This window comes from Moschus berezovskii, chromosome 8, assembly GCF_049115385.1.
Source record: "Moschus berezovskii isolate FMDL1 chromosome 8, NW_MosBer_1.0, whole genome shotgun sequence".
NCBI lineage: Eukaryota > Metazoa > Chordata > Mammalia > Artiodactyla > Moschidae > Moschus > Moschus berezovskii.
This window is the reverse complement of record NC_142467.1, coordinates 71,241,562-71,258,038: the sequence shown is the minus strand read 5'-3', so window position 1 is coordinate 71,258,038 and position 16,477 is coordinate 71,241,562. Positions and strand designations below refer to the sequence as shown.

The window sequence follows — 16,477 nt, the reverse complement described above, 5'->3', positions numbered from 1 at the left end:
ACCAGGATAATATTTATGCACAAAAATGTCCATGCTCTTCAATTATTATCACACGGTCAATTCTTAAATTCCCATTAGAAATAAACTTAGTCAAAAGTAATTTAAAGTAATTAGAGAGAGAAGTAAGAGGGAAATTTATTCTTTCACAATAAATTTAAGTTATATTGAACTGTGCTGTGCCATGCTAAGTCACTTCAGTTGTGTCCGACTCTGTGCAACCCTCTGAACTGTAGCCTGCCAGGCTCCATGGTCCATGGAATTCTGCAGGTAAGAATACTGGAGTGGGTAGCCTTTCCCTTCTCCAGGGGAGCTTCCAGACCCAGGGTTTGAACTAGCGTGTCTTACATCTAACCTGCATTGTCTTTATCACTAGCACCACTGTGAAGCCTCATATTGAATTGTAATACCCACAATTTTATACCTAAGGCAGCTATAAATATGATTATGAATATGGCATTTAAAAACTTTCTGTCTAGCACATAATGTTAAAGAAAATATATTTCAAAAATAAAGAAACAACAGACATTTCATTTGCTATATTAATATGATTTTTCTTTATTTAATAGGTGGCTTATACTTTTAAAATACGATGAATCAAACACTGACAATGGAATTCATGCTTGTGAGATTTACTGAGAATCAGATACTACTGAGGCTGCAGGCTGGGCTCTTCTCACTGATCTACCTAGTATCTATGTTGGAGAATTTAATTATCATCTCCCTCACAATTCTTGACCACCACCTCCACACACCAATGTACTTTTTCCTCAGGCATTTGTCCTTTTTAGATCTGTGCCTTATTTCTACCACAGTCCCCAAATTTATTTTCAACTGCATCACCTTCGCTGAGTCCATCTCTTACCTGGGATGTGTGTTACAGCTTTTCATGGTAATACTAATGGCTGGGTCAGAGACTGGTATCCTCACTGTGATGTCTTATGACCGCTATGTTGCCATCTGTCGCCCTCTGCATTATGAGGCTGTCATGAGTAAAAGGACCTGTGTCCAGCTGATGGCTGTGTCCTGGTTCAACGGTGGATCCTTGGGAATATTGTACTCCACTGGGACATTCTCTTTGAATTTTTGTGGGTCCAATAAGATACATCAGTTCTTTTGTGATGTTCCTGCCTTACTAAAACTCACTTGTTCTCAAGAACATGCAACTATTACTGTCAGTGTGGCCATTGGGGTCTGTTATGCATTTTCATGTTTAGTTTGCATTGTGGTCTCCTATGTGTATATTTTTTCCACTGTGTTGAAGATCCGAACCAGGGTGAACCAGTCCAAAGCCTTTGCTACCTGCCTGCCTCACCTCATTGTTGTGAGTGCATTCCTTTTAACGGGTGCTGTTGCTTATTTAAAGCCACCATCCAACAATCCTTCTCTTCTAGACCTGCTGGTGTCTGTGTTCTATTCTGTGGTACCCCCAACCTTGAACCCTGTTATCTACTGTCTGAAGAATAAGGACATTAAATCAGCTCTAGTAAAGTCCTGTGGAATGTTAGAAGCAGTGGAGTAATGCAAAGATGATTAAAGCTGGAGTTAGGAAGTAGGATTTTCTTTTTTGTTTTGCTATTAATAAGCTGTTTGAAATTATTTCTATTAGAGAATTCTGATCAATAAAGGATAAGATATTCATAATTTTTCACAAATGTACACTAGCATTTTTAAAATTGAGATATAATTAACATGTATTATTATATTAGTTTCAGAACCAAACATAACGATTCTGTATTTGTATAAGCTGCAAAATCATCACTACAATAAGTTTAGTTAAGATCCTTATCCATACATAATTACATATTTTTTTTCTCTTGTGATGAAAAAAATTAAGATCCACTTTCTCAGTACTTTCAAATATATAATACAACTTTATCAATTATAGTCACCATGTTGTACATTACATCCCCATGAATTATTTACTTTAGAAGTGGAAGGTTGTGTGTTTGATAATGTTGACCCATTTTGCACACCCTACTCACTCCTCTTGCAACTACAAATTTGCTTTCTGTATCTATCAGCTTGGGGCTTCCCTTGTAGCTCAGTTGGTAAAAAATATGCCTGTAATGCAGTAGACTTGGGTTCAATTCCTGGGTCGGGAAGATCCCCTGGAGAAGGAAATGGTAATGCACCCCAGTATTCTTGCCTGGAGAATCCCATAGGCAGAGGAGCCCAGCAGGCTCCTGGGGTCCACGGGGTCTCAAGAGTCGAACATCACTTAGCAACCAAACTCCCTCTATAAGCTTATCTTATTGTTATTGCTTAGGTTCCACCTTAAGTGAAATCGTACTCTGTCTGCTACGTCACCTAACGGAATGCCTTCCATGATTCATGATGTTGAAAATGGAAAGATTTTATTATTTTTACAGCTGAATAATATTTCACCTCTTCCTTTTCTTTGCATTACTTTGTCTTTACTTATGTCATATCTATGCAATGTATGACTTTTGGCCCTTTATTCTGTCTATGCTTGAATAAGCACCAAAGTGTTCTTCTTGTGTGATTTTATAATAACTCTTCATACTCAGAAAGAACATGTTACTCTTTCTTTATTGTGAAATTATTAGCTTTTTCCATACAATTTTTATATAATTTTAAAAAATAGCCTACCAAGTTTCACAGAACATAAGATAGGTTGATTTTTATATACATTCTCATTAAATCTATTACCTGGGAAAAATTTTAATCTTTACCAATTGGATTTTCTAATCTATGAACATTATTCATTTTCACTTGCCTCATTACATAAGTAAATTATTTCCTTCTTGCTTAAAACTCATTCTTTCTAAGGGATACATTGTCTTCAGGATGGGGAACACTTGTACACCCGGCGCAGATTCATGTCAATGTATGGCAAAACCAATACAACAATGAAAAGTAATTAACCTTCAATTAAAATAAAAAAAAAAAGACATGCTGGTTTTGGTTTTGTAAGCTTTTTGTTTGTTTTCTCTTAGGACTCTTTGAGACCCTATGGACTGTAGCCTACCAGGCTTCTCTGTCCATGAGATTCTCCAGGAAAGAATACTGGAGTGAATTGCCATGCCCTCCTTCATGGTATCTTCCCAACTCAGGAATTGAACCCACATCTCTTTTTTTTTTTTTTTTAATTTATTTTATTGGAGGCAAATTACCTTACATTAATATATTGGTTGGTTTTGCCATACATTGACACGAATCCTCCCCGGGTGTACATGTGTTCCCTTTCTTGAACCCCCCTCCAACCTCCCTCTTCCCCATATCCTTCCTCCAGGTCATCCCCGTGCACCAGCCCCAAGCATCCTGTATCATGCGTCGAACCTGGACCAGACACATATGATAATATACATGCTACAATGCCATTCTCCCCAATCATCCCACCTTCACCCTCCCCCACAGAGTCCCAAAGACTGTTCTATATACCTATGTCTCTTTTGCAGTCTTGTATACAGGGTTAAGGTTACCATCTTTCTAAATTCCATATATATGCGTTAGTATACTGTGTTAATGTTTTTCTTTCTGGTTTACTTCACTCTGTATAATTGGCTCCAATTTCATCCACCTCATTAAAACTGATTCAAATGCATTCTTTTTGATGGCTGAAAAATACTCCATTGTGTATATGTACCAAAGCTTTCTTATCCATTCGTCTGCAGATGGACATCTAGGTTGCTTCCATGTCCTGGCTATTATAAACAGTGCTGCAATGAACATTGGAGTACATGTGTCTCTTTCAATTCTGGTTTCCTCGGTGTGTATGCCCAGGAGTGTGATTCCTGGATCATATGGCAGTTCTATTTCCAGTTTTTTGAGGAATCTCCACACTATTCTCCATAGTGGCTGTACTAGTTTGCATTCCCACCAACAGTGTAAGAGAGTTCCCTTCTCTCCACACCCTCTCCAGCATTTATTGCATGTCTCTTATGTCTCCTGCCTTGGCAGGACTAGCGCCATCTGGGAAGCCCATTCTCCATAGCAGCTCTACCAATTTACATGACCACCAACAGTGTAGGAGGGTTCCCTTCACACCCTCTCCAGCATTTATTGTTTATAGACTTTTTGATGATGGTCATTCTGTTTGGTGATATCTAATTGTAGTTTTGATTTGCATTTCTCTGATAATTAGAGCTATTGAGCATCTTTTCATGTATCTCTTGGCCATCTGTATGTCTTCTTTGAAGAAATGTGTATTTCAATATTCCATTCATTTTTTGATTGCTTCCTTTTGTGCATTGAGTGGGATGGGCTGTTTGTATATTTTGAAGATTAATCCCTTGTCAGTCATTTCATTTGCAAATATTTTCTCCCATTCTGTTAGCAGTCTTTTTCATTTTGCTTATGGTTTCCTTTGCCAAGCAAAAGCTTTTAAGTTTAGCTATGTCTCATTTGATAATTATTGTTTTTATTTTTATTACTCTAAGAGGTGGATCAAAAATATCTAGCTTCAATTTATGTCAGGGAGTATTCTGCTTATGTTTTCCTCTAAGAGTCTTATAGTGTCTGGTCTCATATAAAGGTCTTTAATCCATTTTGAGTTTATTTTTATGTATGGTGTTAAGAAAGTGTTCTAATTTTCTTCTTTTTTTTTTCATTTATTTATTTTAATTGGAGGCTTATTACTTTACATTATTGTATTGGTTTTGCCATACATTGACATGAATCTGCTCCGGCTGTACATGTGTTCCCCATCTTGAACCCCTCTCCCACCTCCCTCCCCATCCCATCCCTCTGGTTCATCCCAGTACACCAGCTCCGAGCATCCTGTGTCATGCATTGAATGCGGACTGGCGATTCGTTTTACATATGATAATATACATGTTTCAATGCCATTCTCCCAAATCATCCAATTTTCTTTAAAATTAGAATTGTCACTCCATTTATTTCTGGCTTCCCTTATTGTTAACTAGAAATATATTTATCTAAATGGTCTTGTGAAGCAAATCTTTTTTCATTTGTTACATTTTTTTACATTTTTTTCAGTGTTTTGTCTTTTGCTTCCTACTCCTGGGGCTTCCTTGATGGCTCATAGGGTATAAGAGTCTACCTGCAATGTGGGAGACCTGGGTTCAATCTCTGGGTCAAGAAGATCCCCTGGAGAAGCAAATGGCAACCCACTCCAGTATTCTTGCCTGGAGAATCTCCATGGACAGAGGAGCCTGGTGGGCTACAGTCCATGGGGTCACAAAGAGTTGGACACAACTGAGTGACTTCACTTTCATTTTATTACTCCTAATTTTTTGTTTTAATTTTAAGTTTATTCAGTTTCTCGGTCTGGGTGCAATTTTTGTTATATACATCTTCAAAATGTCTTTGCTAAGCCTGACAGTGGCATTCAGTGTTTCATTTGCCAGAAGTTGGCACATTGTACTATACTAGCTGCAAAAGGACTGAGGCTCAGCATTTTATTAGAAAATATAGAAGAACTATGGAAGAAACATGAAAATTGGTCACTACTCGGCTTTTAAGAAATATATATTTATTTATTTGGCTTTCCCAGGTCTTATTTGGGGCACTTGAGGTCTTTTTTTTTAAGTTGTGTCACTCGGGATCTGTAGCGGATGCTCTTGTGGCAAGTGGGATCTAGTTACTAGGCTCCAAATGGGATTTTCACATTGCTGAGGGGACTACTTTCTATGCAGGAGAAAGGAAATATAAAAATATTCTTGTCAAATATAACATTAATAGAAACATAAATGTCTGGTTTGCTGACATGGCATCGTGGGTAGGGGTAGCTTCATTTTGGGCCCAGAAAGTTACTTCAACACCACTAGTTTATCACTATCTTTCTAATGTGCTATAATATGTAAAATATGCTTAGCCCAAAGGATAGATTTATAAAATCCTAAAAGTAAATTTGCAAATAATATATACAAGCTATTTGAAAAACATTACACGTATTTTTGTGACCATATTTCTTTTTCTTTGATAATTATTATTATTATTTTTTTATTGGGGGCAAATTACTTTACATTAATATATTGGTTGGTTTTGCCATACATTGACACAAATCTGCCACGGGTGTACATGTGTTTCCCCTCCTGAACCCCCCTCCCACCTCCCTCTTCCCCATATCCTCCCTCCAGGTCATCCCTGTGCACCAGCCTCAAGCATCCTGTATCATGCATGTGACCGTATTTCAATAACAATTAAAATAAATGAATAAAAACTCCAATGATGCTTGAGAAGATACAATTATTAAAAAGTATAAATTTATTATAAAGACGCTTGCTCCTTGGAAGGAAAGTTATGACCAACCTTGATAGTATATTAAAAAGCAGAGACATTACTTTGCCAACCAAGGTCCGTCTAGTCAAGGCAATGGTTTTTCCCGTGGTCATGTATGGTTGTGAGAGTTGGACTGTGAAGAAGGCTGATCGCCGAAGAATCGATGCTTTTGAACTGTGGTGTTGGAGAAGACTCTTGAGAGTCCCTTATACTGCAAGGAGATCCAACCAGTCCATTCTAAAGGAGATCAATCCTGGATGTTCATTGGAGGGACTGATGCTAGAGCTGAAACTGCAATACTTTGGCCACCTCATGCGACGAGTTGACTCACTGGAAAAGACTCTGATGCTGGGAAAGGTTGGGGGCGGGAGGAGAAGGGGACGACGGAGAATGAGATGGCTGGATGGCATCACCGACTCTGTGGACATGAGTTTGAGTGTACTCCGGGAGTTGGTGATGGACAGGGAGGCCTGGCGTGCTGTGATTCATGGGGTCGCGGAGAGTCGGACACGACTGGGCGACTGAACTGAACTGAACTGATAAAGTTTTTTTTATTTTCTCCAGAAGAATTGGGAAATATCAACAGTATAATTAAATAATATCTTAATTATTATAATAAAGAGCTGCAAATCTAAATTAATATGTGAAAATAATATCTCACAGTACAAAACAAAGTACTGGATATAAAGAAATAATTCAAAAGTATAGTGGACAATACACACATAAAAATCCAACAATATTAAGCAAATAAATTTGAATAGTTTAATAAAGTTTTTCCTTATTTTTTAATTGGCAGGTATTTTAGGTCCTTTAATAATGTGTCTACATCAGGTGGCACTCAAGATCCTGGATAGGGTTCTGTCTTCCTGACAATTACATTACAAAAGATGATTCTAGACCACTGAGTAAGACATTTCTGGATCGTGAGACTGGCAAAGTCTTATTTATCAATTAAATGTTTTCATGGATTTGAAAAGGTCAGAGAAAGAAATTTGAAAAAGAATGTGATAAGTTGTTTCATTTATTTTCAAAAGGGAGAATTAAGCATTTTTTAAAAAATTTATATTTGTTTTTACATTATACATGTCACACTGTTCAATATACTGTCTTATTTGCTTTGTAATCTAATTCAAATCTCACTTCTTCATAAAATCTGTTTTTATTATGGTAGACACATATAAGGTACCAAAACCCAGATGCTGTAATTCATAACTGTTCTCTCCTCCTACTTCTGAAGTGCTCTGCTGATTGCACTGGGACAAATGAAAGAAAAAGTTTTGGGAAAAAGATATTTAACTTCTTAGAGAATTTATAATTGTGTGAATTAATCCTACTAAAGTTAAATAAAACAGAAAATGAAATATGCACCATCATTTATATCATTTGATGAAGCCCAGTGATATTTTCTATATTAATTCACTTTAAAAGGAAGTATGGCATGGTGGCTTAAAGTGAGACAAGTGTTACTAGTTCTGGGGCCACAGAGATTTAGATATCCAAATTTAACTAGCAAAGCTGCTTTTAACCCCTCCCCTGAGAACCTTGCTTACTTGGTTCTTTTTTTAAATAAAGATCTGAAACCATATGGAAATAGTTTCAACAAATGCAGAAATTTGAGAATACATTTTCAGATATGATACCATTCACAGACATTTTTTTCACTATCCACAAAGCATACATGATCATTAACATCTAGTTAACAATAGACTTTCTAATCTGATCTAGTAAGTATAAATATTGGTCGATCATATAGATAAATTTTTAAAAAAATTAACATCTTCTCAGATTACTCATCTTACCTAAAGATGAGAAAAATCTACTCTAGAGCAGGATGTAAGTTGCAAACATATTGGACTATGCGGTTTCTAAGGTCTTTTAATGTCTCACCATTTGTGTGTTTCTCAAATTCGATGCTAACAGATGGACAAAGTTCGTGTCTACACAAGATCATTATTTCAAGACTCTGACTAGATTTACCAATACTCAATTTGATACCCATCCTGGATTATGATATCCATCCTTAATTGAATGAATATAAAAATGTAATTGGGCTTTGAAGGCAAAGAATATTTCCATGCTTATTTAGTTTTTAGTCAAAATGTAGACCATACACTTGAATACATTCATACAAGTTCTGAGAAAATTTCATCCCACAATCTGACCACTAAGTCCTGGCTTACTAAAAATGGCTTATTTATAAAAGTTCCAATACTTAGCTTGGATATTTGATGAGACTGAGACAATCAACCAAGAGTTCTATCTCTGAATGTCACCACTTACAGATCTGATTCTTGACTAATGTTCTCAACTCTTAAAGCCTCTCTTTTCTTTGTGTTAAAGTTAGTTTAAATATAAATATCTATTTTATCTATTCATCTATTTATGTAGAAAGAAAGTCTGATCAAATTAAATATATAAATAAAATGAGCACTTAGTAAAATAAGCCCATGGCATACACTGTATACACTGAGTAATAAGCATTGATGACAGCTCTTGTACTGAATATTTAAAATAAAAAAGTCATTTAAATGTTTCGGATAAAAACTTTAAAAAATTATTTCATTTATATTACTCAATTTTAATTAAAGGAGTTGTTGGTGAAAAAATTAAAGTAGATTTCTTGATGCATGAGGATGAAAGTAAATTAGTCTTGAAAAATTTGTCTGTCCAGTACTTAATTATACAATCAGGACTCCATGGTGTCCTTTACTTTAGATCACAACATTTAGTTCCAGTCTGAATGCTTAGTCAAAATCTTTGAAATCTCTGGAAAACCTTAAAAGTCCTGTGTATGCCTTTTTGAACTAAGGGTAAGTAAATATTAATTAGTCTGTGTTCCTTTCAATTGTGTGTGTGTGGGCGAAAGTTGCTCAGTTGTTTCCAACTCTTTGTGACCCCATGGACTGTAGCCTGCCAGCTCCTCTGTCCATGGGATTCTCCAGGCAAGAATACTATAGTGAGTAGCAGTTTACTTCTCTGGGGGAATCCTCCCAACCTAGGAAACGAACCAAGGTCTGCTGCATTGCATGAGTATGATTTACCAGCTGAGCTACCAGGGAAGCCCCCTTTCAACCATGTGTGCAATGCTAAGTCACTTCAGTCGTGTCCAACTCTGTGTGACCCTATGAACAGCAGCCCCCAGGCTCCTCTGTCCACAGGATTCTCTAGGCAAGAATACTGGAGTGGGTTGCCATTTCCTTCTCCAAAAGAAAAGGATGAGCAGTATCTTATTAAAGATGGTTCAGTTCAGTCAGTTCAGTTCAGTCTCTCAGTCGTGTCCGACTCTTTGCGACCCCATGAATCACAGCACGCCAGGCCTACCTGTCCATCACCAACTCCCAGAGTTCACTCAAACTCATGTCCATCCAGTCGGTGATGCCATCCAGCCATCTCATTCTCGGTCGTCCCTGTCTCCTCCTGCCCCCAATCCCTCCCAGCATCAGACTCTTTTCCAGTGAGTCAACTCGACGCATGAGGTGGCCAAAGTATTGGAGTTTCAGCTTTAGCATCAGTCCTTCCAATGAACAACCAGGATTGATCTCCTTTAGAAGGGACTGGTTGGATCTCCTTGCAGTACAAGGTACTCTCAAGAGTCTTCTCCAACACCACAGTTCAAAAGCATCAATTCTTCAGCGATCAGCCTTCTTCACAGTCCAACTCACATCCATACGTGACCACGGGAAAAACCATAGCCTTGACTAGATGGACCTTTGTTGGCAAAGTAATGTCTCTGCTTTTTAATATGCTATCTAGGTTGGTCATAACTTTCCTTCCAAGGAGTAAGCATCTTTTAATTTCATGGCTGCAATCAGAATCTGCAGTGATTTTGGAGCCCCAAAAAATAAAGTCTGACACTGTTTCCACTGTTTCCCCATCTATTTCCCATGAAGTGATGGGACCAGATGCCATGATCTTAGTTTTTTGAATGTTGAGCTTCAAGCCAACCTTTTCACTCTCCTCTTTCACTTTCATCAAGAGGCTTTTGAGTTCCTCTTCACTTTCTGCGATAAGGGTGGTGTCATCTGCATATCTGAGGTTATTGATATTTCTCCCAGCAATCTTGATTCCAGCTTGTGCTTCTTCCAGCCCAGCGTTCCTCATGATGTACTCTGCATAGAAGTTAAATAAGCAGGGTGACAATATACAACCTTGACATACTCCTTTTCCTATTTGGAACCAGTCTGTATTCTTATACACATCAAGTTCCCAAATGTGTTTCATACCAGTGTCCTGAATATTGGGGGAATAAAAGAAAGACCTCATTTCTAGATGAAAACAAATGATCTGGAATTGGTTGCTAATGTGTTACCAAACAAAAGCTAGTTACCTCATTAGAATTATTCCCTAACAAGATAATCAAAGGCAGAGAAAATATGCTAACATTGCAAAGAATCCTGAATTTAGGTTAAATATGAGGATGAGTGGCTTGAATGAGAAGGTTGCTTAATTTGGGATTAGATATTGTGAGATTTTTTTATCTGACATCTCTAGACATTGGTTGGATTATAAACTGTATATCTTACTGTGAACAGGGACCTGACAAGATTACTGAAGATCCTATCAAGCCTGATGATCTTTGAAAATGAAAGCGTAATTAAGAGACTCCCTCAGTTCAGTTCAGTTGCTCAGTCGTGTCCTTTCAACTATATTTAATATCAAATATGTCATCTTAAGAGACGGCAATGCCAGACCAACTTATCTGCCTCCTGAGAAACCTGTATGCAGGTCAAGAAGCAGCAGTTAGAACAGACATGAAGCAACAGACTGGTTCAAAATTGGGAAAGAAGTGCATCAAGGCTGAATATTGTCATCCTGTTTATGTAACTTATATGCAGAGCACATCAAGTGAAATGCCATGCTGGATGAATCGCAAGTTGGAATCAAGATTGTCAGAGGAGCTATCAATAAACTCAGATATGCAGATCACATCACCTTTATGGTAGAAAGTAAAGAGGAACTAAAGAGCCTCTTGATGAAGGAGAAAGAGGAGAGTGTAAAGCTGGCTTAAAACTCAAGTTTCAAAAACTAAGATCATGGCATTAGGTCCCATCGCTTCATGGCAAATAGATAGGGGAACAATGGAAACAGTGACAGATTCTATTTTCTTGGGCTCCAAAATCACTGCAGATGCTGATTGCAGCCATGAAATTAAAAGATGCCAGCTTCTTGGAAGAAAAACTATGACAAACCTAGACAGCGTATTAAAAAAACATATTGCATACTAAAACACATATTAAAAAGACAGTGTATTACTTTGCTGACAAAGGTTCATATAGTCAAAGCTATGGTTTTTCCAGTAGTCACGTATGGATATAAGAATTGGACCAAAAAGAAAGCTGAACCCCAAATAACTGATGCTTTCAAACTCTGGTGTTGGAGAAAACTCTTGAGAGTCCCTTGGACAGCAAGGAGATCAAACAGTGAATCCAAAAGGAAATCAATCCTGAATATTCATTAGATGGAAACTCCAATACTTTGGCCACCTGATGAGAAGATCCAACTCACTGGAAAAGACCCCAATGCTGAGAAAGAGAAGGCAGGAGGAGAAGGGGATGACAGAGGATGAGGTGGTTGGATGGCATCACGGACTCAATGGACACAAGTTTGAGCAAGCTCTGGGAGATGATAAAAGACAGGGAATACTAGTGTGCTGCAGTACATGGGGTCGCCAAGAGTGGACACAGGCAGGAGGGGAGTGCTATGAATCAGAAGATTGGGATTGACGTATTGCACTGCCATGTGTAAAACAAATAGCTAATGGAAACCTACTGTATAGCACAACTCAGTGTTTGGTGGTGACCTAGAATGGTGGGAAGGGCTTGGGTGGGAGGAGATACTGTATATATATAGATGATCTATTTTGTTGTGCAACTGAAATTAACACAACATCATAAAACAACAACTGTTGTTGTTCAGTCACTAAGTCATGTCTGGGTCTGAGACTCCGTGAACTGCAGCACGTTATAAAAGTGGCAACATCTGCATATATGAAGTTGTTATTTCTCCTTGCAACTTTGATTCCAGCTTGTGAGCTATCCAGCACAAGATTTCATATGATGTGCTCTGTATATAAGTTAAATAAACAGGGTGACAATATTACAGCTTTGACATTCTCCTTTCCCAATTTTGAATCAGCCCATTATTCCATGTCCAGTTCTAACTGTTGCTTCTTGACCTGTATACAGGTTTCTCAGGAGGCAGGTAATGTGGTCTAGTATTCCCATCTCTTTAAGAATATTCCACAGTTTGTTTTGACCCACAGTTAAAGGCTTTAGTGTAGTCAATGAAGCAGAAATAGAGGGTTTTTTTTCTTTTGGAATACCTTGCTTTTTCTATGATCCAGCATATGTTGGCAACTGCTGAAATAAAGATATTTTATAAAGAAGAAATGAGGAAAGAAGGTATATAGAAAGCCCTTGATGATACTCATGTAATTTCATTCTAGATAAGTTTTGTTCTGGTTTGTTGATCTTCTGAACAGAGCAATAGTCACATCATTTCTAGTGGCTAATGGCCTTAGATTAATGCATAATATTCTTGAGATCTCAATTTGCAGAACTCAGGTTCCAGTTCGAGGTTTTACTAGATAATCATTTACTTAAACTTGACTTGATCAGGTATTATGAATGCCAACCACTCATTACTATTACAATAATGATAATAATGACTAAGGTAATACATTTTGAATTTGATGTTTATTTGTGATTTAGAGATATATCTAAGATTTTTTTCTTTTCTTTTTTAATTTATTTATTTTAATTGGATGCTAATTACTTTACATTATTGTACTGATTTTGCCATACATTGACATGAATCTGCCCCAGGTGTACATGTGTTCCCCATCTTGAACCCTCCTCCCACCTCCCTCCCCATCCCATCCCTCTCCCAATGGGAGAATAGCATTGAAACATGTATATTATCATATGTGAAATGAATCGCCAGTCCAGGTTCGATGCATGATACAGGATGCTCGGGGCTGGTGTACTGGGATGAACTAGAGATATATCTAAGATTTTACATTTAAATTGATCTATGAGAAACTATTGAAAAGTAGGCAATGAAAAAAAATAATTTTCACAAAGATTTAAAGAGTCATTAACTTGAGAGCTTATAATATTTTTAAAGTTTATTTTTAATTGAAGGATGATTGCTTTACAATATTGGTTTGATTTCTGCTATACATCATATGAATAAGCCATAGGCATATATATATATCCTTTTTCTCTTTAGCCTCCCTCCCACCTCCCATTCTTTCCCACCCCTCTAGGTTGTTACAGAACCCCAGTTTGGCTTCCCTGAGTCATACAACAAATTTCCACTGGGCTATCTATTTTACATGTGATAGTGTACATGCTTCCATGCTACTCTCTCTATTCATCTCACCCAGTCCTTCAACTCCCCACTCCCCGCTGTTGCCCATAAGTGTGTTCTCTATGTTGGTGTTTCCATTGCTGAGCTGCAAAAACGTTCATCAGTACCATCTTTCTAGATTCCATATATATGAGTTAATACACGGTATTCATTTTCTCTTTCTGACTTACTTCACTCTGTATTCTAGGCTCTAGGTTCATCCATCTCATTAGAACTGATTCAAATGCATTCATTTTTATAGCTTAGTGAGAACTGATACCATTTTATTAAAGCCTCCACAGAAGCAAGTTTTGGAAAAAAAATAGAAGAAGAACTCTTCTGAAATAAAGAAAATTCTAGAGATCTGTATAGTTTTATCTCTAAAGCAAATTGAGAAGTTGATGAGCTTTGCTCATTTGTCTGTGTTTGTGTTCAATAAGCCCAGTCTAGTCCAAATTCTTTCAGAATTTTGTTAGCTAAAAATAATGGCAAGTGACAAAGCTTACCAGTTGTTTTGAAATTTCTCTTTTACATTAACAGAATACATTCTGTCTTCTGTCTTTGAGAAGAAAATTCTTATCCTCCTTGAAATACAAACTTGTCACCATAATTTTACCTAGACAGTTTTACTCCATTTTTTTACAGTGAAGATTTATTCTCTTAAGAAAAACTCCCTAACTTCAAACAGATATGAGATTAAGTAAATAGAGTGATTGTGGGTAATGTGGGTTTGTGTGAATGACTGATTGTGAAGTGAATTAGGTCTTTCTACTTTTTGTTAACACTTTCTTTTCTATTTTTTATTACAATTATGTTTCTAAGTATGTCTTATGACTTATCCTTTATTTCTTTCATCTACCTATTTTTCTCTTCATTAAAGTGAAAAGTGAAAGTGCTAGTCTCTCAGTCCTGCCCAACTCTTAGTGACCCTGTGGACTTGTCACATAGGGTCTAAAAGTCTAGCCTGCCAGTCTCCTCTGTTCATGGAATTCTCTAGGCAAAAACACTGGAGTGGGTAGCTGCTCCCTTCTCCAGGAGATCTTTTCCACTCAGGGATCAAACCCGGGTCTCCTGCATTGCATCTAAACCAGCAGGGAAGCTATGGAGATGATTAAACTAATTATTATATACTCCATTACATTTACTAAATTGAACTTTGCACTAATACTGAATTTCCAACTATTATTGCTGCATTCTCAAATGTGTCTTGCTTACAAACAAACATTTGAGATTAAAACATCTTTTTACACAGACACAAAAGTTCTATAATATACTGACATAAAATATTTAAATAAATTGGCAATACAGAAATTTGAATTGCCATTTATTACTGCATGGTGTAAATCAATCTCATGATAGGCATAAAATTTTGATATGCAATAAAGCTTCATTAATTTTTATGTACTGTTGAACAAGAGAGATGATATCACCGTTTTTTCTCAATTGAAGAAAGCTCTCATTGTGTCAGTTCAGTTCAGATCAGTTCAGTCACTCAGTCGTGTCCGACTCTTTGCAACCCCATGAATCACAGCACGCCAGGCCTCCCTGTCCATCACCAACTCCTGGAGTTCACTCAAACTCATGTCCATCCAGTTGGTGATGCATCCAGCCATCTCATTCTCTGTTGTCCCCTTCTCCTGCCACCCTCAATCCTTCCTAGCATCAGTCTCTTTTCCAGTGAGTCAACTCGTCCCATGAGGTGGCCAAAGTATTGGAGTTTCAGCTTTAGCATCAGTCCTTCCAATGAACACCCAGGACTGATCTCCTCTAGAATGGACTGGTTGGATCTCCTTGCAGTCCAAGGGACTCTCAAGAGTCTTCTCCAGCACCACAGTTCAAAAAAATAAATTCTTCGGCGATCAGCTTTCTTCACAGTCCAACTCTCATATCCATACATGACCACGGGAAAAACCATAACCTTGACTAGACGGACCTTTGTTGGCAAAGTAATGTCTCTGCTTTTTAATATGCTATCTAGGTTGGTCATAACTTTCCTTCCAAAGAGAAAGTGTCTTTTAATTTCATGGCTGCAATCAGCATCCGCAGTGATTTTGGAGCCCCAAAAAATAAAGTCTGACACTGTTTCCACTGTTTCCCCATCTCTTTCCCATGAAGTGATGGGACCAGATGCCATGATCTTTGTTTTCTGAATGTTAAGCTTCAAGCCAACATTTTCACTCTCCTCTTTCACTTTCATTGAGAGGCTTTTAGTTTCTCTTTACTTTCTGCCGTAAGGGTGGTGTCATCTGCATATCTGAGGTTATTGATATTTCTCCTGGCAATCTTGATTCCAGCTTGTGCTTCTTCCAGTCCAGCATTCCTCATGATGTACTCTGCATAGAAGTTAAATAAGCAGGGTGACAATATACAACCTTGACGTACTCCTTTTCCTATTTGGAACCAGACTGTTGTTCCATGTTCAGTTCTAACTGTTGCTTCCTGACCTGCATACAGTTTTCTCAAGAGGCAGGTCAGGTGGTCTGGTATCCCATCTCTTTCAGAATTTTCCACAGTTAATTGCGGTCCACACAGTCAAAGGCTTTGGCATAGTCAATGAAGCAGAAATAGATGTTTTTCTAGAACTCTTTTGCTTTCTCCATAATCCAGCGGATGTTGGCAATTTGATCTCTGGTGCCTCTGCCTTTTCTAAAACCTGCTTGAACATACGGAATTTCATGGTTCACATGTTGCTGAAGTCTGGCTTGGAGAATTTTGAGCATGACTTTACTAGCGTGTGAGATGAGTGCAATTGTGCGGTAGTTTGAGCATTCTTTGGCATTTCCTTTCTTTGGGATTGGAATGAGGATTGACCTTTTCCAGTCTTGTGGCCATTGCTGAGTTTTCCAAATTTTCTGGAATATTGAGTGCAGCACTTTCACAGCATCATCTTTCAAGAGTTGAAATAGCTCAACTGGAATTCCAT

General features: G+C 37.6%; 1 protein-coding gene across 1 annotated transcript; it reads left to right on the top strand.

Moving 5' to 3' along the window:
• Positions 1–589: 589 nt before the first annotated feature.
• LOC129558233 (olfactory receptor 14K1-like) lies at positions 590–1,530 on the top strand. Its single transcript, XM_055429170.2, is given in 2 exon segments — positions 590–1,478; positions 1,481–1,530. Coding segments are annotated over 2 exon segments (939 nt in total).
• Positions 1,531–16,477: the final 14,947 nt, after the last annotated feature.